The 25015-nt window shown below is 43.3% G+C and overlaps 1 protein-coding gene across 1 annotated transcript in view; it reads right to left on the bottom strand.

Moving 5' to 3' along the window:
- Nucleotides 1-25015, bottom strand: part of LOC128687043 (nephrin) — a 308655-nt gene that overhangs the window by 9994 nt on the left and 273646 nt on the right. Inside the window, exons 13-16 of the mRNA XM_070082505.1 lie at nucleotides 15288-15471; nucleotides 3717-3941; nucleotides 2293-2526; nucleotides 980-1455 (exon numbers count right to left, since the gene is read on the bottom strand). Coding sequence (XP_069938606.1) covers nucleotides 2399-2526; nucleotides 3717-3941; nucleotides 15288-15471 — 537 coding nt within the window. The 3' untranslated portion in view covers nucleotides 980-1455; nucleotides 2293-2398. The remainder of the gene's footprint in view (nucleotides 1-979; nucleotides 1456-2292; nucleotides 2527-3716; nucleotides 3942-15287; nucleotides 15472-25015) is intronic.

The raw sequence follows: 25015 nt of genomic DNA, 5'->3' as shown, positions 1-25015 counted from the left end.
TCCTGGAAATGGGAAGTACAATGCCTGCACTCTAAAGGAGGGGTTCGGGATATTGGCAGTTTGGAGGGATATGTTGTGTATCTTTATAGGTATATGCTTGTAAACTGTTGTGTTCTGAACACCTCTGCAAATCAGTGATTATGTGTGAGTGAGGTGAAAGTGTTGAATGATATGAAAGTATTTTCTTTTTGGGGATTTTCTTTCTTTTTTGGGTCACCCTGCCTCGGTGGGAGACGGCCGACTTGTTGAATATATATATATATATATATATATATATATATATATATATATATATATATATATATATATATGCAATAAGATGTCAGTAAACAGGTGATATCACAATATACAGAAAAACTACTGTGAAAAAATAGTGAAATTCCATGCACTTTCGTGACTTCTCACATTATCAAGGATAATGTGAGAAGTCAAGATAGCGTTTGGAATTTCACTATATATATATATATATATATATATATATATATATATATATATATATATATATATATATATATATATATATATATATATATATATATATATGTCGTGCCGAATAGGCAGAACTTGCCATCTTATCTTAAATAGCAACGCTCATCTTACCATATAGGACAAGTGAAAATTTGTGTATGCAATAATGTCGCCAAAATCATTCTGAACCTAACGAAAAAAATATATTTCACTGTGTTTGTTTAGTATTAAATTATTGTAAACAAATCTAAAATATATTTAGTTGGGTTAGGCTAAAATAAATTGATCTTGTTATAATAAGGTTAGGTAAGTTTTCTAAGTTCCTTTTGGTGCAAAATTATAAATTTTTACATCAACATTAATGAAAAAAAATATATCTTTAAACGTATAAGAGAAAATTTTAGAAAGGACTTAATTTTAAATGAGTTCTTGCTAATTGACCAGTTTTACATATTCGGCATGACATATATATATATATATATATATATATATATAAGGAAAGTTAACGTACCTTTATAAGACGGTGATCAGTGTTAAGTAAAGTCTTACACTGTTATCAAGAGACCAGCTGACAGCCGAGAAGAGGGAAGGTGGGTTGTACAGGACAGGAATCCCATATATCTTCTTTAGATCTTCCTTGAAAAGTATCAGACATCCATATATGTGTAAATGGCAGGATACACACACACACATATACATCTTGCTCGGAGACCAAGTAATGTTAACGGTCTTAAGGGGTTACAGAGCTATTGCTAGGTAAAATTACCCTCAGTCAGTGTCAACCATTGGATCCAGACATGCTTGTTTTGATTTTGAAGATAGCATACAGATGGCGCGAGAACCATCTTCTCCACTGTTACCAAATAGGATCAAGTTGGCTTTCCTCAGAAGCCAGCATATCCACCTAGTCCGTGGTTGGCATCACTGTCTCCTCGTCAAGTGCGGTGTTTACTAAACCAAGTTGGCAGAACCGTTTTCTTCGTGGGCCTGGTAAATACAAAACATTTTTAGAATTAAGAAAGCCAAAAAATCGGTCTATAGTTTTATCTATTCAAATGTATATTAAAGGCTTGATACTCCGTCTGGTAATCGCGACCAACAACCCGCCATGTTGAGATGGCTACTTTACGATGAATAGTGAAACTTTAAAATCGTTAGGGGGGTCATAGAACAGCTGGGCAAATGAAGGTTCGTTCCAAGGAAAATCAGGGTTGCCCCATTTCCCGAGATCAAGAGCCCTTCACCAGTATCAAGGAAACCCCCCACCCCTTAATGTGAAGACTTGTACGAGGCAGGCAGCAGTGCTGTTCTGTAACCCCCGGAGGTTCTGCATGCAGGCCTCTCTTAATCAATGCTGACTCTCTCATTTCTTGAGCTTAACTTTCTTCCTACACAAACTTTGTTTTACTCTAAACAACCCACCTGCATGACCCAATCAGGTTCAGTCAGTGGCGCAGCCACCAGGGAAGAAAGGGGAGTGGCTTAAGCCATATTATTTTCACTATTATATTGACCCGTGACCACAAGATCATAATACATCAGAAAATTTCACACTGTGAAAAATCATTCTTTTTTAAAAACTGTTCCTTTGATTTTTCAGAAGTTTATTTCTACCCCCCCCAAATTAAAATCCCCAAGATTGAAATCCTGACAAAAGCCTTTACCCCCAGATTGATATTCTGGCTGAAACCCCCATTCCCTCAGATTGAAATCCAGACTTAAGGCTTCCCTTCCGATTAAAATCCTGGCTGCGCCACTAGGTTCAGTGTTAACTAGTGAAAATAATAACACAATGTAAACCTATAGAGCGCTATTAGAGCTCACCTTAGGCTAGGTCCAGAGGATCAGTTAAAACTGTTAGTTTGGACTCCTCACTTATAACTGACAGTTTTAACTGGTCATGCCTAGGGCCGCACGCGTAAAGCAACTGTCATTTCTTCTCGTGCTGTAGTGAGGGTGCAGGAGGTGGTGGAGGACCAGGCAGACCAAACATGAAGTCTGCCATATCTAAGTTAACGTCGGTGTGTGTGCTACCTGCTCCGCCAGTCGCTGCTGCTGCTACCCCCCACCAAACAACAAATATATAAGCCATTACCTAATTAAAAATATATAATAAAAATAGAGGCATATAGAGCAAAGAAGCGTTGTAGTTTCATCTACTGGCCCCAAATTGGTGGAACTATGTCATAATAATGAGTTCTTTGCTGCAAGTTATTTCTAACATTTATCAGCTTACTGCGTAATAAGAATGTCTAATGAAATTGTTATACACTAGGAAATGATAACAGAATAACACCCAATGTTGTCAAGTGACAATTCCTGCTTGGCAAGGAGCCGTGGAAACATACAAACATTTCGCATTTAATAGCCATCTTGCTGGTTGTGGTGCTTGTTCGTCTTTGTCAAATGATGCCCATTTAACTAGATGAGAATCAACTAGGCTATCAGAACTAGGTCGGACACTACACTTAGAAAACACTCACTACCTATAATATAAGTATCCTAAGATATGGCTGGCCTTCATGCAGTCCATTGTTTTTAAACCTAACAAACTAACGATCCAAACCCATATAGTTTTCGCTCGAAAGTATTCCTGAGTCTATCAAGCCGTGAACGATTGTATATCGGACTGGAGAGAGGGCGCATGGAGGAAGTAAATGTGTTCAGATATCTGGGAGTGGATGTGTCGGCAGATACGTCTGTGAAAGATGAGGTAACCATAGAAGTGACGAGGGGACAAAGGAGGATGGTACATTCCACTTTCTATCACTTCTAGTATGTGGTACTAATCTATGGCTCTTATTTCCGTTATGTGGTAAAATAAAAAAGTAATTTATCATCTCACCTGTCCAATTTATGTAATACGTTTTGTAGGACTTTACAAGCATTTTGATTGCCTATTAGGCTTTACTTCAGTCTCACCTTGAACCACTGGGCCTTTACCATTTTTTTGTGTTGCATAAAATTTGGTATATCAGCAGTGGCTGCTGCCCTTCTCTATATGATAGCTATGAAGTGGGAGCAAAGGCTAGCTATATTTTTGTCAAATTGAGATAAATTTCATATATAAGGTAATGAAATATGTCATCATGAGCTGGGAGACAAAAGTGCTGAGGATATCGTTAAGCATCTACGGTTACTTCATGGACTACGATCCAATAGAGCTTGAGAGAGTGATTCTTGGGAAGGGTTGGAAGGACGAATAGATTAAGTGGTTTCGGGGGATAAAGGAAGCAGTTTTCTCCCACCTGAGTGTGTTCCTCGCGAGAGGTCTGGAGATGCTAGGACTTTGCTACTTCTGCTTCTGGTGCTGTGTTCCTCTTGCTGCCTAGTGAGCCAGAGGCAGCGAGCCACCACCACTACTACCACCAACACCGACACCGCCACCACCACCCCCACCACCACCACCTTCTCCAACACAACACCTTTCTCTGGTTTAGGCTCTGGTTTAGGTTCCTCCACTTTCTCGTCTCCTGTTGGAAGAAAACACAGATATAATGTATCTCTAGTTTTTCTTTTTTTACAATTTTGCTTTATTCTGGGAGCAAACAATGGGTAATCCTTGGATGAAATACATCAAACATATATATTATAAAAGGCGGGTTATGCTGTACATTACCAGACTTGGAATAGTAGACTATGACAGTAGTTGATCATCAGACGTCGTAAGTTTTCTTAAACCTCGGAGTAATAAGAACAGTAAAAAGTAAAAATAGTTTCAGTATTGATAAATGTAAAGAAATTTCCATAAAAATGTAAGACTTTTGAACGAACAAGGAAAATAAATTACAAAAGCAAAATTTCAAGAACCCAAGAGAGAGGCTAATAATTTAAGTGAAAGCAGGTCGTCATATTTCAGGAAATTTATAGTTACAAATTGTGTAATGTTGAGCCCCAGGCGAAGAAAATGATATGTAGACCAAGAAAATAACTTGAATCACCTCAAGCGTCGGCCTTCCCCCCCCGTCATCTCAAACATTAAAATATTATCGTTCTTTTATATGATTCTTTTGAGGTGAAAGTAACAGGGCAACCTGACTTAACTTTTTTTTTAAATTTACGAAAAAAAAAATAGTTTACCTAACTTATTTAAGAATTTACTATAACTAGATTTCTTGTAGAGCGAGTCATTGATCCAATAGCTCATTCAAAACTCATTTAGATGAGCTAAACTGGTTTATTAACACACAATACCAGTTAAAGTGGCTTGATATAGACATTCAAAATATGCTTTAATACACCTGGAGTTACCTAGATTATGTTTCAGGGGTCAGCGCCCCCGCGTCCCGGTCCTCGACCAGGCCTCCCGGTGGATCAGGGACTGATCAGTCAGGCTGTTACTACTGGCCGCACGCAATTCAACGTATGAACCACAGCCCTGCTCATCGAGCACTAACTTTAGGTATCTGTCCAGCTTATTGAAGACAGTTACGGGTCTATTGGTAATCCCCCTCACGTGTGATGGGAGGCTGCTGAAAAGTCTTGGGTCCCGGACACATTGTTTTTTCTCATTGTACTCATGGCATCTCCACTTTTCATTGGGGTGTGTTGCACCGTCTGCCTAGTCTTCTGCTTTCGTAGAGTGATTTGCGTGTGCGACTTGAGACCAGTCCCTCTAGGATTTTCCAGTTGTAGATTATGATGCATCGTTCCCGCCTGCGTTCCAAGAAATTCAAACGTTCCCAGTAATTAAAGTGCTTGACTGAACTAATACGTGGATTAAAGTTCTCTGTACATTCTCTAGATTTGCAATTTCACCTGTCTTGAATGTAGTTGTTAGTGTACAGCGGTATTGCAGCCTAGAGAGAACGAGTGACTTAAAGAGGATCATCACTGGCATGACACCCCCTTGTTTTGAAAGTTCTCATTATTCATCCTATCAATTTCCCTCGAAGATGTGATGACACTGTTGTAAGTCTTGAAGGTGACGACGAGAAGTCTTGCAAAGACATGTAAGTTTTATTTATAATCGACCGGTAACATAAAGTATATAAACCGAATGGACCGTGACTTGAACTGTGGTCCATGCATACAGCAGGCCCAGCGCTGTAACCACCCAGCAAGAGAGCATAGGACTACGTTCGTTCTTCTGTATATATCAGTGACAGTCACTCATTACGATTTATCTATGGTTTACACCTCACTATTCATACACGGAGAATGACAGGTGGTACATAGGTGAAATGCAGCCTTAATGACCCTCGTGTACACGATGGACTGATATAACAAAACAACCCGCTGGTAAAACAATGGAATGCCTTACCAGAAAAACTAAGATAAATATATTTTTTTATAAGATAGAAAAATACTTATCGTAACATCCATAAGAATCATATACACGAACACCAGAGTAAAGTTAATACCACAATGGTAACTCCTTGATAAGAAAGACACCTGAGATTAATTCTTGTTTCTGATGTGTTTTACATAATCATTCTCTTGTAAATGATGTCTTTGCGCGCGCGCGCACACACACACACACACACACACACACACACACACACACAAACATTGTAAGTAGGTGAGCGTAAGTCTCAGGAGGGTGGGAGTCAGGTCACAAGAGGTTGTGGACACAAGCGACAACTGAGAATCCACATTACACTCCAAGCACAAGCCACCTACTTTTCAGACACATAATAAACCCACACATAATTCGACACATAATTACACACACACACACACACACACACACACACACATACATATACACACACATACACAAACACACACACACACACACACACACACACACACACACACACACAAGAGTACGAAGAGAGCAATAGAGCGATGGTTGACACACTGGCTAGAGTGGCCAGAAGAGCTCATGCATGCAGGGCAAAGCTCCTGATCATGGGTGACTTTAACCACAAGGAGATCGATTGGGAGAACTTGGACCCACATGGGGGCCAAGATACATGGAGGGCTAAGATGATGGAGGTGGTACTGGAAAACTTCATGTGCCAACACGTAAGGGACACTACAAGAGAGAGAGGAGAGGATGAACCAGCAAGGCTGGACTTAGTATTCACCTTGAGTAGTGCAGATATCGAGGACATCACATATGAAAGACCCCTTGGGGCCAGTGACCATGTGGTTTTAAGCTTCGAATACACAGTAGAGCTACAAGTGGAGGGAGAAGCAGGAAGGCCAGGACGAATGAAGCCAAACTACAAGAAAGGGGACTACACAGGAATGAGGAACTTCCTGAACGGGGTTCAGTGGGACAGAGAACTGGCAGGGAAGCCAGTTAATGAGATGATGGAATATGTAGCAACAAAATGCAAGGAGGGTGAGGAGAGGTTTGTACCCAAGGGTAACAGGAATAATGAAAAAGCCAGGATGAGCCCATGGTTTACCCAAAGGTGCAGGGAGGCAAAAACCAAGTGTGCTAGGGAATGGAAGAAATATAGAAGGCAAAGGACCCAGGAGAATAAGGAGAGCAATCGTAGAGCCAGAAACGAATATGCACAGATAAGAAGGGAGGCCCAAAGACAATATGAAAATGACATAGCAGCGAAAGCCAAATCTGACCCGAAACTGTTGTACAGCCACATCAGGAGGAAAACAACAGTCAAGGACCAGGTAATCAGGTTAAGGAAGGAAGGAGGAGAGACAACAAGAAATGACCGTGAAGTATGTGAAGAACTCAACAAGAGATTCAAAGTGTTCACAGAGGAGATAGAAGGAGCTCCAGAAAGACGGAGAGGTGGGGCACACCACCAAGTGCTGGACACAGTGCACAAAACCGAGGAAGAAGTGAAGAGGCTTCTGAGTGAGCTAGATACCTCAAAGGCAATGGGGCCAGATAACATCTCCCCATGGGTATTGAGAGAGGGAGCAGAGGCGCTATGTGTACCCCTAACAACAATATTCAATATATCTATCGAAACAGGGAGATTGCCTGAGGCATGGAAGACAGCAAATGTAGTCCCAATCTTTAAAAAAGGAGACAGACATGAAGCATTAAACTACAGACCAGTGTCACTGACATGTATAGTATGCAAAATCATGGAGAAGATTATCAGGAGAAGAGTGGTGGAACACCTAGAGAGGAACGATCTCATCAACAGCAGCCAACATGGTTTCAGGGACGGGAAATCCTGTGTCACAAACCTACTGGAGTTCTATGACATGGTGACAGCAGTAAGACAAGAGAGAGAGGGGTGGGTGGATTGCATTTTCTTGGACTGCAAGAAGGCGTTTGACACAGTTCCACACAAGAGATTGGTGCAAAAACTGGAGGACCAAGCAGGGATAACAGGGAAGGCACTACAATGGATCAGGGAATACTTGTCAGGAAGACAGCAGCGAGTCATGGTACGTGGCGAGGTGTCAGAGTGGGCACCTGTGACCAGCGGGGTCCCACAGGGGTCAGTCCTAGGACCAGTGCTGTTTCTGGTATTTGTGAACGACATGACGGAAGGAATAAACTCTGAGGTGTCCCTGTTTGCAGATGACGTGAAGTTGATGAGAAGAATTCACTCGATCGAAGACCAGGCAGAACTACAAAGGGATCTGGACAGGCTGCAGACCTGGTCCAGCAATTGGCTCCTGGAGTTCAATCCCACCAAGTGCAAAGTCATGAAGATTGGGGAAGGGCAAAGAAGACCGCAGACGGAGTACAGTCTAGGGGGCCAGAGACTACAAACCTCACTCAAGGAAAAAGATCTTGGGGTGAGTATAACACCAGGCACATCTCCTGAAGCGCACATCAACCAAATAACTGCTGCAGCATATGGGCGCCTAGCAAACCTCAGAACAGCATTCCGACATCTTAATAAGGAATCATTCAGGACCCTGTACACCGTGTACGTTAGGCCCATATTGGAGTATGCGGCACCAGTTTGGAACCCACACCTAGCCAAGCACGTAAAGAAACTAGAGAAAGTGCAAAGGTTTGCAACAAGACTAGTCCCAGAGCTAAGAGGTATGTCCTACGAGGAGAGGTTAAGGGAAATCAACCTGACGACACTGGAGGACAGGAGAGATAGGGGGGACATGATAACGACATACAAAATACTGAGAGGAATTGACAAGGTGGACAAAGACAGGATGTTCCAGATAGTGGACACAGTAACACGGGGACACAGTTGGAAGCTGAAGACACAGATGAATCACAGGGATGTTAGGAAGTATTTCTTCAGCCACAGAGTAGTCAGTAAGTGGAATAGTTTGGGAAGCGATGTAGTGGAGGCAGGATCCATACATAGCTTTAAGCAGAGGTATGATAAAGCTCACGGCTCAGGGAGAGTGACCTAGTAGCGATCAGTGAAGAGGCGGGGCCAGGAGCTCGGACTCGACCCCCACAACCTCAACTAGGTGAGTACAACTAGGTGAGTACACACACACACACATATACAAGCACGCGTATACAACAGGCCTAATGTCTAATCAACATGCCCCTGCAACCACAAATAGGTGAGTACACACACTGTAAGTACGTGCCGGTCAAGTCCCAGGAGGTTGGGGGTCAGGTCACAAGAAGTTGTGGGCAGCCAAGGACCACTGAGACTCTACATTACAACGCACAAGCCACCTACCTTTCAGTACATAATAAACCCACACATAATTCCACACAAAATTACACACACACACACACACACACACAGCTAATGTAGTCCCCATATTTAAGAAAGGAAACAGAAACGAGGCACTAAACTACAGACCTGTGTCTCTGACATGTATTGTGTGCAAAGTCATGGAGAAGATTATCAGGAGGAGAGTGGTCGAACACCTGGAAAGGAACAAGATTATAAATGAAAACCAGCATGGGTTCATGGAAGGCAAATCTTGTATCACAAACCTCCTGGAGTTTTATGACAAGGTAACAGAAGTAAGACACGAGAGAGAGGGTTGGGTAGATTGCGTTTTCCTAGACTGCAGGAAGGCTTTTGACAGAGTTCCCCACAAGAGATTAGTGCAGAAGCTGGAGGATCAGGCGCATGTAAAAGGGAGGGCACTGCAATGGATAAGGGAATACCTGACAGGGAGGCAGCAACAAGTCATGGTACGTGAAGAGGTACCACAGTGGGCGTCTGTTACGAGCGGGGTCGCACAAGGGTCAGTTCTAGGACCAGTGCTATTTTTGATATATGTGAACGACATGATGGAAGGAATAGACTCTGAAGTGTCCCTGTTCGCAGATGACGTGAAGTTGATGAGAAGAATTAAATCGGACGAGGATGAGGCAGGATTGCAAAGAGACCTGGACAGGCTGGACATGTGGTCCAGTAACTGGCTTCTCGAATTCAATCCAGCCAAATGCAAAGTCATGAACATTGGGGAGGGGCAAAGAAGACCGCAGACAGAGTATAGGCTAGGTGGACAAAGACTACAGACCTCACTCAGGGAGAAAGACCTTGGGGTGACCATAACACCGAGCACATCACCGGAGGCACACATCAACCAAATAACTGCTGCAGCATACGGGCGCCTGGCAAACCTGAGAATAGCGTTCCGATACCTTAATAAGGAATCGTTCAAGACACCGTACACTGTGTATGTTAGGCCCATACTGGAGTATGCAGCACCAGTCTGGAACCCACACCTGGTCAAGCACGTCAAGAAGTTAGAGAAAGTACAAAGGTTTCCAACAAGGCTAGTCCCAGAGCTCAAGGGAATGTCGTACGAGGAAAGGTTAAGGGAAATCGGACTGACGATACTGGAGGACAGAAGGGTCAGGGGAGACATGATAACGACATACAAGATATTGCAGGGAATAGACAAGGTGGACAGAGATAGGATGTTCCAGAGAGGGGACACAGGGACGAGGGGTCACAACTGGAAGCTGAAGACTCAGACGAATCACAGGGACGTTAGGAAGTATTTCTTCAGTCATAGAGTTGTCAGCAAGTGGAATAGCCTAGCAAGTAAAGTAGTGGAGGCAGGAACCATACATAGTTTTAAGAAGAGGTATGACAAAGCTCAGGAAGCAGAGAGAGAGGGGACCCAGTAGCGATCAGTGAAGAGGCGGGGCCAGGAGCTGATTCTCGACCCCTGCAACCACAATTAGGTGAGTACACACACACACACACACACACATATCCAGACTCACACATACACTCCCCCCTCACCACCGACATCTCACTACTTCCCCTGATCCCTCCCCTCCCTCGTTCACCCTCCCCTCCCCCGTTCACCCTCCCCCTCCCCACTCCTCTCCCACATAGCCACAGTTCCTCCACTACCTCCCCCCCCACACTCTGACATACACACTACTAACCTAACATACAGAATTACATAGGTTTCCCACTCTGAGGCAATCAGGATAAAACAAAAATGGGTTGTCAGAGAGCAACAAGAAAAACCAAGGGACAGGAGGAGGAGGCTGCAAAGGAAGATTGGGCAGCAGAGCTCATAAAAAGGGATCATGAATGGGAAAAGAAACTAGAAGAACTTAGCATGAGAATGGAAGAGAGGATAGACATGGAAAGCAGGAAGTGGGAGGTGCATGTCAAAGCAGCAGAGGCTAGGATACAGAGTTTAGAAGAGGAACTGAAAAATCTGAAACAGCCTAAAGAACTAAAGAACATTTTGGGATTGACAACAGAGACTGCTACCTCAGCCACAAATAAGGGGACTGTAGGGAAAGAAGGGGCACAGCTGCATGGAGAAGCTCTATCAGAGGAGACTGTAGTAAATGAAAGAGCTAAGCTGTATGTGGAGGCCCTAACAGACAACAACAGAGCCCAAGGAAAGCCGAGAAGGGAAAATGACAGGCCACTGAGCCCAAGTACATTAGCCAGTGAAACTGAAGAAATGAAAGCTGCAGTGGAGGAAATCAAATTAAATGAGGGGATACACAGGGATATGCAGTGGGAGAATGAAAGGGTGAGGTCAGTCTTTGTGTATGGGCTCCAGGAAGTTGAAGGGGAAACATATGAAGCAAGAAAACAAGGGAAAAAAAAGCAATTGAAAGCATCATGAAAGCAATAGGAGAAGACGACATGACCCAGCTGGAAAATTTTCGGAGAATAGGGGGGTTTGTAAAAAAAAGAACCTGGCCAGTGAAAGTGACCTTCAAGGCAGAAGCGACTCGGACCAGGATCCTGCAGGAGAAAGCATGATTAAGGGACATGCCGGCATACAGGAAGGTGTATCTCGACCTCGACAGAACACAAGAAGAAAGGCAGAAACCGAGAGAGATGGTACAAAGGCGAAAGGAGGAAAGAGAGGGGATGGAGAAGACAGACAGGAGATCCCAGACCCAGGAAGAAGATCAAATACAGCCTCCCTCACAGCTTCCTATAGAAGCCTCCCAACCAGGTCAACCCCAGTGCAACCAAACACTCTAAATCAAAACACCCATGCCACATCCAATGCCCCCACCCACTACATTACAAACTCCACCCCCACAGCAACAACCCATAGTTCCTTACCAGGTCTCCCACTTCCCCAACCCCAATATACCTCCCAGACCACAGTCTTAGAAAAGAAGTTGAAGGTGTGGTATACAAATGCAGATGGAATAACAAGTATGAGGAGTGGCACGAAAGAATCAAGGAGACATCCCCAGACATAATAGCACTCACAGAAACAAAACTCACCAGAATAATAACAGATTCAATCTTTCCATCCGGATATCAAATCCTCAGGAAAGACAGAGGGAGGAGAGGGGGAGGAGGAGTTGCACTGCTCATTAAAAACCAGTGGGGTTTTGAGAAAATGGAAGGAATGGATGGCACGGGCAAAAGGGACTACTTAGTAGGAACAATCCAGTCTGAAGGACATAACCTGGAGTTTACCTGGAGAGAGTTCCGGGGGTCAACGCCCCCGCGGCCCGGTCTGTGACCAGTATAGTAAGCAAGGTCATGGAGAAGATCAGGAGGAGAGTGGTGGGGCACCTGGAAAGAAACAAGTGTATAATTGACAACCAGCACGGTTTCAGGGAAGGAAAATCCTGTGTCACAAACCTACTAGAGTTTTATGACAAGGTGACAGAAGTAAGACAAGAGAGAGAGAGGGGTGGATCGACTGCATATTTTTGGACTGCAAGAAGGCCTTCGACACAGTTCCTCACAAGAGGTTACTGCATAATGTGATAATTGCAGTAATGTACAACCCACCACCGAACTGCAGGAGGCCAAGAGAAGAATATGATGAGAGCAACAGAGCAATGATCGACACACTAGCCGAGGTGGCCAGGAGAGCACACATGGGGGGAGCAAAGTTACTAGTTATGGGTTATTTCAATCACAAGGAGATTGACTGGGAAAACCTGGAGCCCCATGGGGGTCCCAAAACATGGAGAGCCAAGATGATGGATGTGGTACTGGAAAACCTCATGCATCAACATGTTAGAGACACTACCAGAGAGAGAGGAGAGGATGAATCAGCAAGGCTGGACCTTGTATTCACCTTGAGTAGTTCGGACATCGAGGGTATCATGTATGAAAGGCCCCTGGGAGCTAGTGATCATGTGGTTCTGTGCTTCGACTACATAGTTGAGCTCCAAGTGGAGAGAGTAGCAGGAATAGGCTGGGAAAAAACAAACTACAAAAGGGGGAACTACTCAGGCATGAGGAACTTCCTTCAAGACATTCAGTGGGAGAGGGAACTGACAGGAAAACCAGTACAAGAAATGATGGACTATGTAGCAACAAAATGCAAGGAGGCAGAGGAGAGGTTTGTTCCCAAGGGAAACAGAAATAATGGGAAGAACACAACGAGTCCTTGGTTCACCCAAAGGTGTAGGGAGGCAAAAACTAGGTGTACTAGAGAATGGAAAAGGTACAGAAGACAGAGAACTCAGGAAAATAAAGAAATCAGCCGAAGAGCCAGAAACGAATATGCACAGATAAGAAGGGAGGCTCAGAGACAATATGAAAATGACATAGCATCAAAAGTAAAGACTGACCCGAAGCTGTTGTACAGCCACATCAGGAGGAAAAAACAGTCAAGGACCAGGTAATCAGACTGAGGAAGGGTGATGGGGAATTCACAAGAAACGACCAAGAGGTATGTCAGGAGCTCAACACAAGATTTAAAGAGGTATTTACAGTGGAAACCAGTAGGACTCCAGGAAATCAGAACAGGGGGGCACACCAGCAAGTGCTGGATGAGGTACATATAACCAAGGAGGAGGTGAAGAAGCTGCTATGCGAACTTGACACCTCAAAGGCGGTGGGACCAGACAACATCTCTCCATGGGTCCTTAAAGAGGGAGCAGAGATATTGTGTGAGCCATTAACAAAGATCTTCAACACATCATTTGAAACTGGGCAACGCCCTGAGGTATGGAAAATGGCAAATGTAGTCCCAATTTTTAAAAAGGGAGACAGACATGAGGCACTAAACTACAGACCTGTATCACTAACGTGTATAGTAAGCAAGGTCATGGAGAAGATCAGGAGGAGAGTGGTGGGGCACCTGGAAAGAAACAAGTGTATAATTGACAACCAGCACGGTTTCAGGGAAGGAAAATCCTGTGTCACAAACCTACTAGAGTTTTATGACAAGGTGACAGAAGTAAGACAAGAGAGAGAGGGGTGGATCGACTGCATATTTTTGGACTGCAAGAAGGCCTTCGACACAGTTCCTCACAAGAGGTTACTGCAAAAGCTCGAGGATCAGGCACACATAACAGGAAAGGCACTGCAATGGATCAGAGAATATCTGACAGGGAGGCAACAACGAGTCATGGTACGCGACGAGGTGTCAGAGTGGGCGCCTGTGACAAGCGGGGTTCCACAGGGGTCAGTCCTAGGACCTGTGCTGTTCTTGGTATATGTGAACGACATAACGGAAGGGATAGACTCAGAAGTGTCCTTGTTTGCAGATGATGCAAAGTTAATGAGAAGAATCAAATCGGATGAGGATCAGGCAGGACTACAAAGAGACCTGGACAGGCTACAAGCCTGGTTCAGCAACTGGCTCCTTGAATTTAACCCTGCCAAATGCAAAGTCATGAAGATTGGGGAAGGGCAAAGAAGACCGCAGACACAATATAGTTTAGATGGCCAAAGACTGCAAACCTCACTCAAGGAAAAAGATCTGGGGGTGAGTATAACACCGATCATATCTCCTGAGGCGCACATCAATCAGATAACTGCTGCAGCATACGGGCGCCTGGCAAACCTACGGATAGCGTTCCGATACCTCAGTAAGGATTCGTTTAAGACCCTGTATACCATTTACGTCAGGCCCATACCGGAGTATGCAGCACCAGTTTGGAATCCACACCTAGTCAAGCACGTCAAGAAATTAGAGAAAGTGCAAAGGTTTGCAACAAGACTAGTCCCAGAGCTACGGGGATTGTCCTACGAAGAAAGGTTGAGGGAAATCGGCCTGACGACACTGGAGGACAGGAGGGTCAGGGGAGACATGATAACGACATATAAAATACTGCGCGGAATAGACAAGATGGACAAAGACGGGATGTTCCAGAGAAGGGACACAGACACAAGAGGTCACAATTGGAAGTTGAAGACTCAGATGAATCAAAGGGATGTTAGGAAGTATTTCTTCAGTCATAGAGTAGTCAGGCCGTGGAATAGCCTAGAAAGTGACGTAGTGGAGGCGGGAACCATACATAGTTTTAAGGCGAGGTATGATAGAGCTCATGGGGCAGGGAGAGAGAGGACCTAGTAGCAATCAGCGAAGAGGCGGGGCCAGGAGCTGTGACTCGACCCCTGCAACCACAAATAGGTGAGTACATACGCACGAGTTTTAGGAAGAGGTACAATAAAGCTCGTGGATCAGGGAAAGAGTGGACCCAGTAGCGAGCAGCGAAGAGGCAAGGCCAGGAGCTGTGAATCGACCTCTGCAACCACAAACAGGTGAGTACACACGAAGGTCAACACTGCCACTTCACTTACTCATTCTGTTTTCAGCCATTTTGTAGGTAAAAGCTTCAAGAGTGACGGGGTCGGAGCTGCCCAGGACGTTAGTAGCTACCACGTGTATCACATAGTCAAGTCCAGGAGTCAGGCCCTCCAGGGTGAAGTTGGCAGACTTGGAGGTCACCTTCACCTGGCCTAGTCCCGTCACAGCCTCAAACACCTGTGATGGAGAAGAGAGGTCAGAAGAGAAAAAAGTGTCATAACTTCAAATATCTGAAACAGAGTGAAAAATATATAATTTATTTTTAGTTAGTTCAATATGTAGTCGTCAAAAGAGTAAAGTCTGAGGCAGCTACGGTGAAAAGCTCTGTTCCACAAGGCACAGTACTCGCTCCCATCTTGTTCCTCATCCTCATATCCGACATAGACAAGGATGTCAGCCACAGCACCGTGTCTTCCTTTGCAGATGACATCCGAATCTGCATGACAGTGTCTTCCATTGCAGACACTGCAAGGCTCCAGGCGGACATCAACCAAATCTTTCAGTGGGCTGCAGAAAACAATATGAAGTTCAACGATGAGAAATTTCAATTACTCAGATATGGTAAACACGAGGAAATTAAATCTTCATCAGAGTACAAAACAAATTCTGGCCACAAAATAGAGCGAAACACTAACGTCAAAGACCTGGGAGTGATCATGTCGGAGGATCTCACCTTCAAGGACCATAACACTGTATCAATCGCATGTGCTAGAAAAATGACAGGATGGATATTGAGAACCTTCAGAACTAGGGAGGCCAAGCCCATGATGACACTCTTCAGGTCACTTGTTCTATCTAGGCTGGAATATTGCTGCACACTAACAGCACCTTTCAAGGCAGGTGAAATTGCTGACCTAGAAAATGTACAGAGAACCTTCACGGCGCGCATAACGGAGATAAAACACCTCAATTACTGGGAGCGCTTGAGGTTCCTAAACCTGTATTTCCTGGAACGCAGGAGGGAGAGATACATGATTATATACACCTGGAAAATCCTAGAGGGACTAGTACCGAACTTGCACACGAAAATCACTCACTACGAAAGCAAAAGACTTGGTAGACGATGCAACATCCCCCCAATGAAAAGCAGGGGTGTCACTAGCACGTTAAGAGACCATACAATAAGTGTCAGGGGCCCGAGACTGTTCAACTGCCCCCCAGCATACATAAGGGGGATTACCAACAGAACCCTGGCAGTCTTCAAGCTGGCACTGGACAAGCACCTAAAGTCGGTTCCTGACCAGCCGGGCTGTGGCTCGTACGTTGGTTTGCGTGCAGCCAGCAGCAACAGCCTGGTTGATCAGGCTCTGATCCACCAGGAGGCCTGGTCACAGACCGGGCCGCGGGGGCGTTGACCCCCGGAACTCTCTCCAGGTAAACTCCAGGTACATAATAGGTCCAGGGACTGGACTTCAAAGTTCTGATAGCTGGACAAGTTACAGTGGTAATGAACTATTTACATGTTTATATCTGGTAACACTCGTAGTGAGTTATTTATGAGGACATGAATTAGGTCACACACACAAAAGTTTAAGTGGTAATGCATTATTTACAGTGGGTAAAGTCAGGGTATTTTTTTCCAGAATGGTTGGTAATATACCACTGTGGATAAAATACCTTGACATTGCTGAGTGAGTTGTCTCTGAACAGGAATTCCTCCTTCACCGCCACAAGGAGCTGTAGCAGAGAGGGAGAATCACCTTCGTAATTCTGGCAGGCCCATGTTGGCTATAGCTCCTTGTGGCGGTGAAGGAGGAATTCCTTCACTGCAATATCACAGTGAACAGGTGGTATGAGAATATGCAGAACAACCAGTGAAAAGTTCCTTGATAATGTGAGAAGTCACGAAAGCGCTTGAAATTTCACTATTTTTTTCACAGTGGTTGTTCTATTATTACAGATGTTTCCCCCCTTTAATGAGTTTATTTTAACGAGCCACTTTTCTTTTACGTAACTTTTTAGAAGTCTCCCCTCTACATGGTACCGTTTTCTCTTGTAATTTAAAAGGACACGTTGTCCCAGACAGGGAGGATATAATTGACAGTGATTTCTATATCACTGACAATATATTTATATTTAAAGTTATGGATGTCATAGCGAAATATGACAGAATATTTTATTATTGCCACGTTAATTTCGTTTAGGCTATTACAATATCAATGCTTGTGGGATTTTTTCTAATTTATTTATTTTTTTATTTGGACATGATAACTTTTTTTTTCAAGGAAATATAGTGGTTGGATGTACATGCCCCAAAACCCCCTTGTATGCAGAGCATTATGGGCAGGTTTAAAATTAACTAAAGATTAACTAAGCAATGCCTATGGGTACTGTTGGTGCCTGGTCACTTCAGGTACCCTCTCCTTTCTCCCTCCCTCACTGCAGTAAAGGCGGTCCTCTGGGAACGTTATTTACTGGACACCCTCATCTTTTCTGCAATTTTGCAAGCTCCTGATGATGTGTTGATTGCAACACGAAGGCCTAGAGCTATCACTCTACTCCCCCCGTGGTTGTTTTGCATCCTGTATCATTTGGTTTGCGATATTTACTGTGTACTCACCTAGTTGTACTCACCTAGTTGAGGTTGCGGGGGTCGAGTCCGAGCTCCTGGCCCCGCCTCTTCACTGATCGCTACTAGGTCACTCTCCCTGAGCCGTGAGCTTTATCATACCTCTGCTTAAAGCTATGTATGGATCTTGCCTCCACTACATCGCTTCCCAAACTATTCCACTTACTGACTACTCTGTGGCTGAAGAAATACTTCCTAACATCCCTGTGATTCATCTGTGTCTTTAGCTTCCAACTGTGTCCCCTTGTTACTGTGTGTGTGTGTGTGTGTGTGTGTGTGTGTGTGTGTGTGTGTGTGTGTATATATATATATATATATATATATATATATATATATATGTCGTGCCGAATATGTAAAACTGGTCAATTAGCAAGAACTCATTTAAAATTAATTCCTTTCTGAAATTTTCTCTTATACGTTTAAAGATATATTTTTTCATTAATGTTAATGTAAAAAAATTATAATTTTGCACCAAAAGAATCTTAGAAAACTTACCTAACCTTATTAAAACAAGCGCAATTTATTTTACCCTAACCCAACTAAATATATTTTAGATTTGTTTACAGTAATTTAATACTAAACAAACACAGTGAAATATATTTTCTTTCGTTAGGTTCAGAATGATTTTGGCGAAATTATTGCATACACAAATTTTCACTTGTCCTATATGGCAAGATGAGCGTTGCTATTTAAGCCAAGATGGCAAGTTCTGCCTATTCGGCACGACATATATATATATATATATTTATATATATATATATATATATATATATATATATATATATATATATATATATATATATACACACACACACACACACACATAAGCCACATAGGATACCATACACAAGATAAGCCACAAGACAAGCTCTGGTGGCCAACGCTCTCGCTTCACACGGCGAGGGCCTGGGTTCGATTCCCAGCCAGAGTAGAAACATTGGGCGTGTTTCTTTCCACGTGTTGTCTATGTTCCCCATCTGTAAAATGGGTACCTGGGTGTTAGTGGACTGGTGTGGGTCTCATCCTGGGACACTGACCTAATTTGCCCGACATGCGGAGCATAACAAGGGGCTTTCTATATAGTAGTATGTCATTGCTGTCAGCTAGGACTGTATTACATGTACTTGTAGTAAATAAAGATATTATTATTATCCCTATACAGTGTATTAGACAAATTACATACGAGCCTCAAGTGATCATGTTAAAAAAAATTGTATCCCAAATCTCGATGAATGAATCTCATTCTTTGTAGGCATATATATTTTGTATTCTTCAAAATAGTGTTTCCAATTAACAATGAAATATGCGTTTTTCCTCTCAGCGTTTATTTCTCCGAGAATTTACTTTCGTACCCGGGAGATCCATTAGTCTGCAACCCTCATCAGTGATACAATGATATATATGACTGCGATTTTACCATTTTCTTCAAATTTTGAAAGAGTTTGTTTAAACTTTAAAAAAGAGAGCTTATTTAAACTTAAAAAAAGAGCTTGTTTAAAGTTTAAAAAAGAGCTTGTTTAAAGTTTAAAAAATAGCTTATTTAAACTTTAGAAAAAGCTTGTTTAAACTATAAAAGAGAGCTTGTTTAAACTATAAAATAGAGCTTGTTTAAACTATAAAAAAGAGCTTGTTTAAACTTTAGAAAAAGCTTGTTTAAACTTTAAAAAATAGCTTATTTAAACTTTAAAAAAAGCTTGTTTAAACTATAAAAGAGAGCTTGTTTAAACTTTAGAAAAAGCTTGTTTAAACTATAAAAGAGAGCTTGTTTAAACTTTAGAAAAAGCTTGTTTAAACTATAAAAGAGAGCTTGTTTAAACTTTAGAAAAAGCTTGTTTAAACTATAAAAGAGAGCTTGTTTAAACTTTAGAAAAAGAGCTTGTTTAAACTTTAAAAAAGAGCTTATTTAAACTTTAAAAAAACTTGTTTAAACTATAAAAGAGAGCTTGTTTAAACTTTAGAAAAAGCTTGTTTAAACTATAAAAAAGAGCTTGTTTAAACTATAAAAAAGAGCTTGTTTAAACTTTAAAAAAGAGCTTATTTAAACTTTAAATAAAACTTGTTTAAACTATAAAAAAGAGCTTGTATAAACTTCAAAAAAGTGCTTGTTTAAACTTATTTATTAGTTTACCTGATAGTGTTTTCCTCCTGAACTTTCGTAAGTAATGGAATTCTTGTATATTTGCAGACACACTGCTGTCTATCTTTGCATCACAAAATCTCAAACTTCTGTACCAAGAAGATCAGACGTTTTAATACTTGTCTCTATCTTCGTATCTCAGTCAAGATGATCCTTGAACCTTACTTGTGAACCATCGGAGACAAGGCGATCAATGAGCCTCACCTGTGAACCATCAGAGACAAGACGATCCTTGAACCTCACTCGTGAACCATCAGAGACAAGACGATCCTTGAACCTCACCTGTGAACCATCAGAGACAAGACGATCCTTGAACCTCACCTGTGAACTATCATAGACAAGACGATCCTTGAACCTCACTTGTGAACCATCAGACAAGACGATCCTTGAACCTCACCTGTGAACCATCATAGACAAGACGATCCTTGAACCTCACTTGTGAACCATGATAGACAAGACGATCCTTGAACCTCAGTTGTGAACCATCATAGACAAGACGATCCTTGAACCTCACCTGTGAACCATCAGAGACAAGACGATCCTTGAACCTCACCTGTGAACCATCAGAGACAATACCACACCTCTTTTTTTTGAGACTGAGAATATTCCGTTTCGGAATGTTCCCAGACTGAGGATATTCCCAGATTTGGAATGTTCTTAGATTGTTAATATTCCCAGATTAGAAATGATCCCAGATTGGGAATCTTCCTAGATCGGGAATGTTCCCAGACTGGGAATGATCCCAGACTGGGAATGATCCCAGACTGGGAATGTTCCCAGACTGGGAATGTTCCCAGACTGGGAATGTTCCCATACTGGGAATGTTCCCAGACTGGGAATGATCCCAGACTGGGAATGTTCCCAGACTGGGAATGTTCCCAGACTGGGAATGTTCCCATACTGGGAATGTTCCCAGACTGGGAATGTTCCTAGACTGGGAATGTTCCCAGACTGGGAATGTTCCCAGACTGGGAATGTTCCCATACTGGGAATGTTCCCAGACTGGGAATGTTCCCATACCGGGAATGTTCCCAGACTGGGAATGTTCCTAGACTGGGAATGTTCCCAGACTGGGAATGTTCCCAGACTGGGAATGTTCCCAGACTGGGAATGATCCCAGACTGGGAATGTTCCCATACTGGGAATGTTCCCAGACTGGGAATGTTCCCATACCGGGAATGTTCCCAGACTGGGAATGTTCCTAGACTGGGAATGTTCCCAGACTGGGAATGTTCCCAGACTGGGAATGTTCCTAGACTGGGAATGTTCCTAGACTGGGAATGTTCCCAGACTGGGAATGTTTCCAGACTGGGAATGTTCCCAGACTGGGAATGATCCCAGACTGGGAATGTTCCCAGACTGGGAATGTTCCTAGACTGGGAATGTTCCTAGACTGGGAATGTTCCTAGACTGGGAATGTTCCTAGACTGGGAATGTTCCTAGACTGGGAATGTTTCTAGACTGGGAATGTTCCCAGACTGGGAATGTTTCCAGACTGGGAATGTTCCCAGACTGGGAATGATCCCAGACTGGGAATGTTCCCAGACTGGGAATGTTCCTAGACTGGGAATGTTCCTAGACTGGGAATGTTCCCAGACTGGGAATGTTCCCAGACTGGGAAGGTTCCTAGACTGGGAATGTTCCCAGACTGGGAATGTTCCCAGACTGGGAATGTTCCTAGACTGGGAATGTTCCCAGACTGGGAATGTTCCCAGACTGGGAAGGTTCCTAGACTGGGAATGTTCCCAGACTGGGAATGTTCCCAGATAGACTCCACACTGAACGAAGTAAAAATAATTGTGCCAGAACTAAATTGAAAAGATCGCGTAATCCAACTTCCGTTTGTTTGATTTACTAACGGCTTCATTATACCGCCTCTAACTGCTTCATTATACCGCCTCAAACTGCTTCATTATACCGCCTCAAACTGCTTCATTATACTACCTCTAACTGCTTCATTACACCGCCTCTAACCGCTTCATTATATCGCCTCATCTGCTTCATTGTACCACATCATCTGCTTCATTATACCGCCTCATCTGCTTCATTATATCGTCTCATCTGCTTCATTATAGTCTCATCTGCTTCATTATACAGTCTCATCTGCTTCATTATATCTAATCTGCTTCATTATATCTAATCTGCTTCATTATATCGTCTCATCTGCTTCGTTATACCGTCTCATCTGCTTCATTATATCGTCTCATCTGCTTCATTATAGTCTCATCTGCTTCATTATACAGTCTCATCTGCTTCATTATATCTAATCTGCTTTATTATATCGTCTCATCTGCTTCGTTATACCGTCTCATCTGCTTCATTATATCGTCTCATCTGCTTCATTATACCGTCTCATCTGCTTCATTATACCACCTTATCTGCTTCATTATACCGTCTCATCTGCTTCATTATACCACCTTATCTGCTTCATTATACCGTCTCATCTGCTTCATTATACCACCTTATCTGCTTAATTATATCGTCTCATCTGCTTCATTATACCACCTTATCTGCTTAATTATATCGTCTCATCTGCTTCATTATACCACCTTATCTGCTTAATTATATCGTCTCATCTGCTTCATTATACCACCTTATCTGCTTAATTATACCGTCTCATCTGCTTCATTATACCACCTTATCTGCTTAATTATATCGTCTCATCTGCTTCATTATACCACCTTATCTGCTTAATTATATCGTCTCATCTGCTTCATTATACCACCTTATCTGCTTAATTATACCGTCTCATCTGCTTCATTATACCACCTTATCTGCTTAATTATATCGTCTCATCTGCTTCATTATACCACCTTATCTGCTTCATTATACCACCTTATCTGCTTCATTATATCGTCTCCTCATTTTAAAAAAAATGCTAAAATTTGTTTTATGTATTTCTCTTCGTTTCCGCTAATTAATTCACAACACACACACACACACACACACACACACACACACACACACACACACACACACACACACACACACACACATACACACACACACATACACACACCCACCCACACCCACCCACACACCCCCACACACCCCCACACACACACCCACACACACACACAAACACACACATCCATACACACCCACACACTCCCACACACCCACACCCCCCCACACCCCCTCCCCACACACACACGCAACACACACACAACACACAACACACACACACATATTGCCAGACTCACACATACACTCCCCCCCTCCCCCACCGACATCTCACACCTTCACCTGATCCCTCCCCTCCCTCTTTCACCCTCCCCCTCCCCACCTCTCCCTCACCCACTTACCCACTTGCTTCACTCTCCTTCCCACTCCCCCTCCCCACTACTCTCCCATATAGCCACAGTTCCTCCTCTACCTCCCCCCCCCCACACTCTGACATATACAATACTAACCTAACATACAGAATTACATAGGTTTCCCACTCTGAGGCAATCAGGATAAAACAAAAATGGGTTGCCAGAGAGCAACAAGAAAACCCAAGGGACAGGAGGAGGAAACTGCAAAGGAAGATTAGGCAGCAGAGCTCACAAAAAGGGAACAAGAATGGGAAAAGAAACTAGAAGAACTTAGCTTGAGAATGGAAGAGAGGATAGACAGGGAAAGCAGGAAGTGGGAGGTGAAAGTCAAAGCAGCAGAGGCCAGGATACAGAGTTTAGAAGAAGAACTGGAAAATCTGAAACAGCCTAAAGAACTAAAGAACATTATGGGATTGACAACAGAGACCGCTACCTCAGCCACAAATAAGGGGACTGTAGGGAAAGGAGGAGCAAAACTGCATGTAGAAGCTCTATCAGTGGAGACTGTAGTAAATGAAAGAGCTAAGCTATATGTGGAGGCCCTAAAAGACCACAACAGAGCCCAGGGAAAGCCGAGAAGGGAAAATGACAGGCCACTGAGCCCATGTATAGTAGCTAGTGAAACTGAAGAAAGGAAAGCTGCAATGGAGGAAATCAAATTGAATGAGGGGATACACAGGGATATGCAGTGGGAGAATGAAAGGGTGAGGTCAGTCTTTGTGTATGGGCTACAGGAAGTTGAAGGGGAAACATATGAAGCAAGAAAACAAGGGGAAAAAAAAGCAATTGAAAGCATCATGAAAGTAATCGGAGAAGACGACATGACCCAGCTGGAAAATTTTCGGAGAATAGGGGGGTTTGTAAAAAAAAGAAGCTGGCCAGTGAAAGTGACCTTCAAGGCAGAATCGACTCGGAACAGGATACTGCAGGAAAAAGCACGATTAAGGGACATGCCGGGATACAGGAAGGTGTATCTCGACCGCGACAGAACACAAGACGAAAGGCGGAAACTGAGAGAGATGGTACAAAGGCGAAAGGAGGAAAGAGAGGGGATGGAGAAGACAGACAGGAGATCCCAGACACAGGAAGAAGATCAAATACAACCTCCCTCACAGCTTCCTATAGAAGCCTCCCAACCAGGTCAACCCCAGTGCAGCCAAACACTCTAAACCACAACACCCATGCCATATCCAATGCCCCCACCCACTACATTACAAACTCCACCCCCACAGCAACCACCCATAGTTCCTTATCAGGTCTCCCACTTCCCCAACCCCAATACACCTCCCAGACCACAGTCTTAGAAAAGAAGTTGAAGGTATGGTATACAAATGCAGATGGAATAACAAATAAGTATGAGGAGTGGCACGAAAGAATCAAGGAGACATCCCCAGACATAATAGCACTCACAGAAACAAAACTCACCAGAATAATAACAGATTCAATCTTTCCACCCGGATATCAAATCTTCAGGAAAGACAGAGGGAGGAGAGGGGGAGGAGGAGTTGCACTGCTCATTAAAAGCCAGTGGGGTTTTGAGAAAATGGAAGGAATGGATGGCACGGGTGAAAGGGACTACTTAGTAGGAACAATCCAGTCTGAGGGACATAAGGTGATAATTGCAGTAATGTACAACCCACCACAGAACTGCAGGAGACCAAGAGAAGAATATGATGAGAGCAACAGAGCCATGGTCGA

This window comes from Cherax quadricarinatus, chromosome 7 (assembly GCF_038502225.1).
Source record: "Cherax quadricarinatus isolate ZL_2023a chromosome 7, ASM3850222v1, whole genome shotgun sequence".
In the NCBI taxonomy this organism is placed as follows: domain Eukaryota; kingdom Metazoa; phylum Arthropoda; class Malacostraca; order Decapoda; family Parastacidae; genus Cherax; species Cherax quadricarinatus.
Note: the sequence above shows the minus strand (reverse complement) of the source record. Positions and strands in the feature narration are given on the sequence as shown.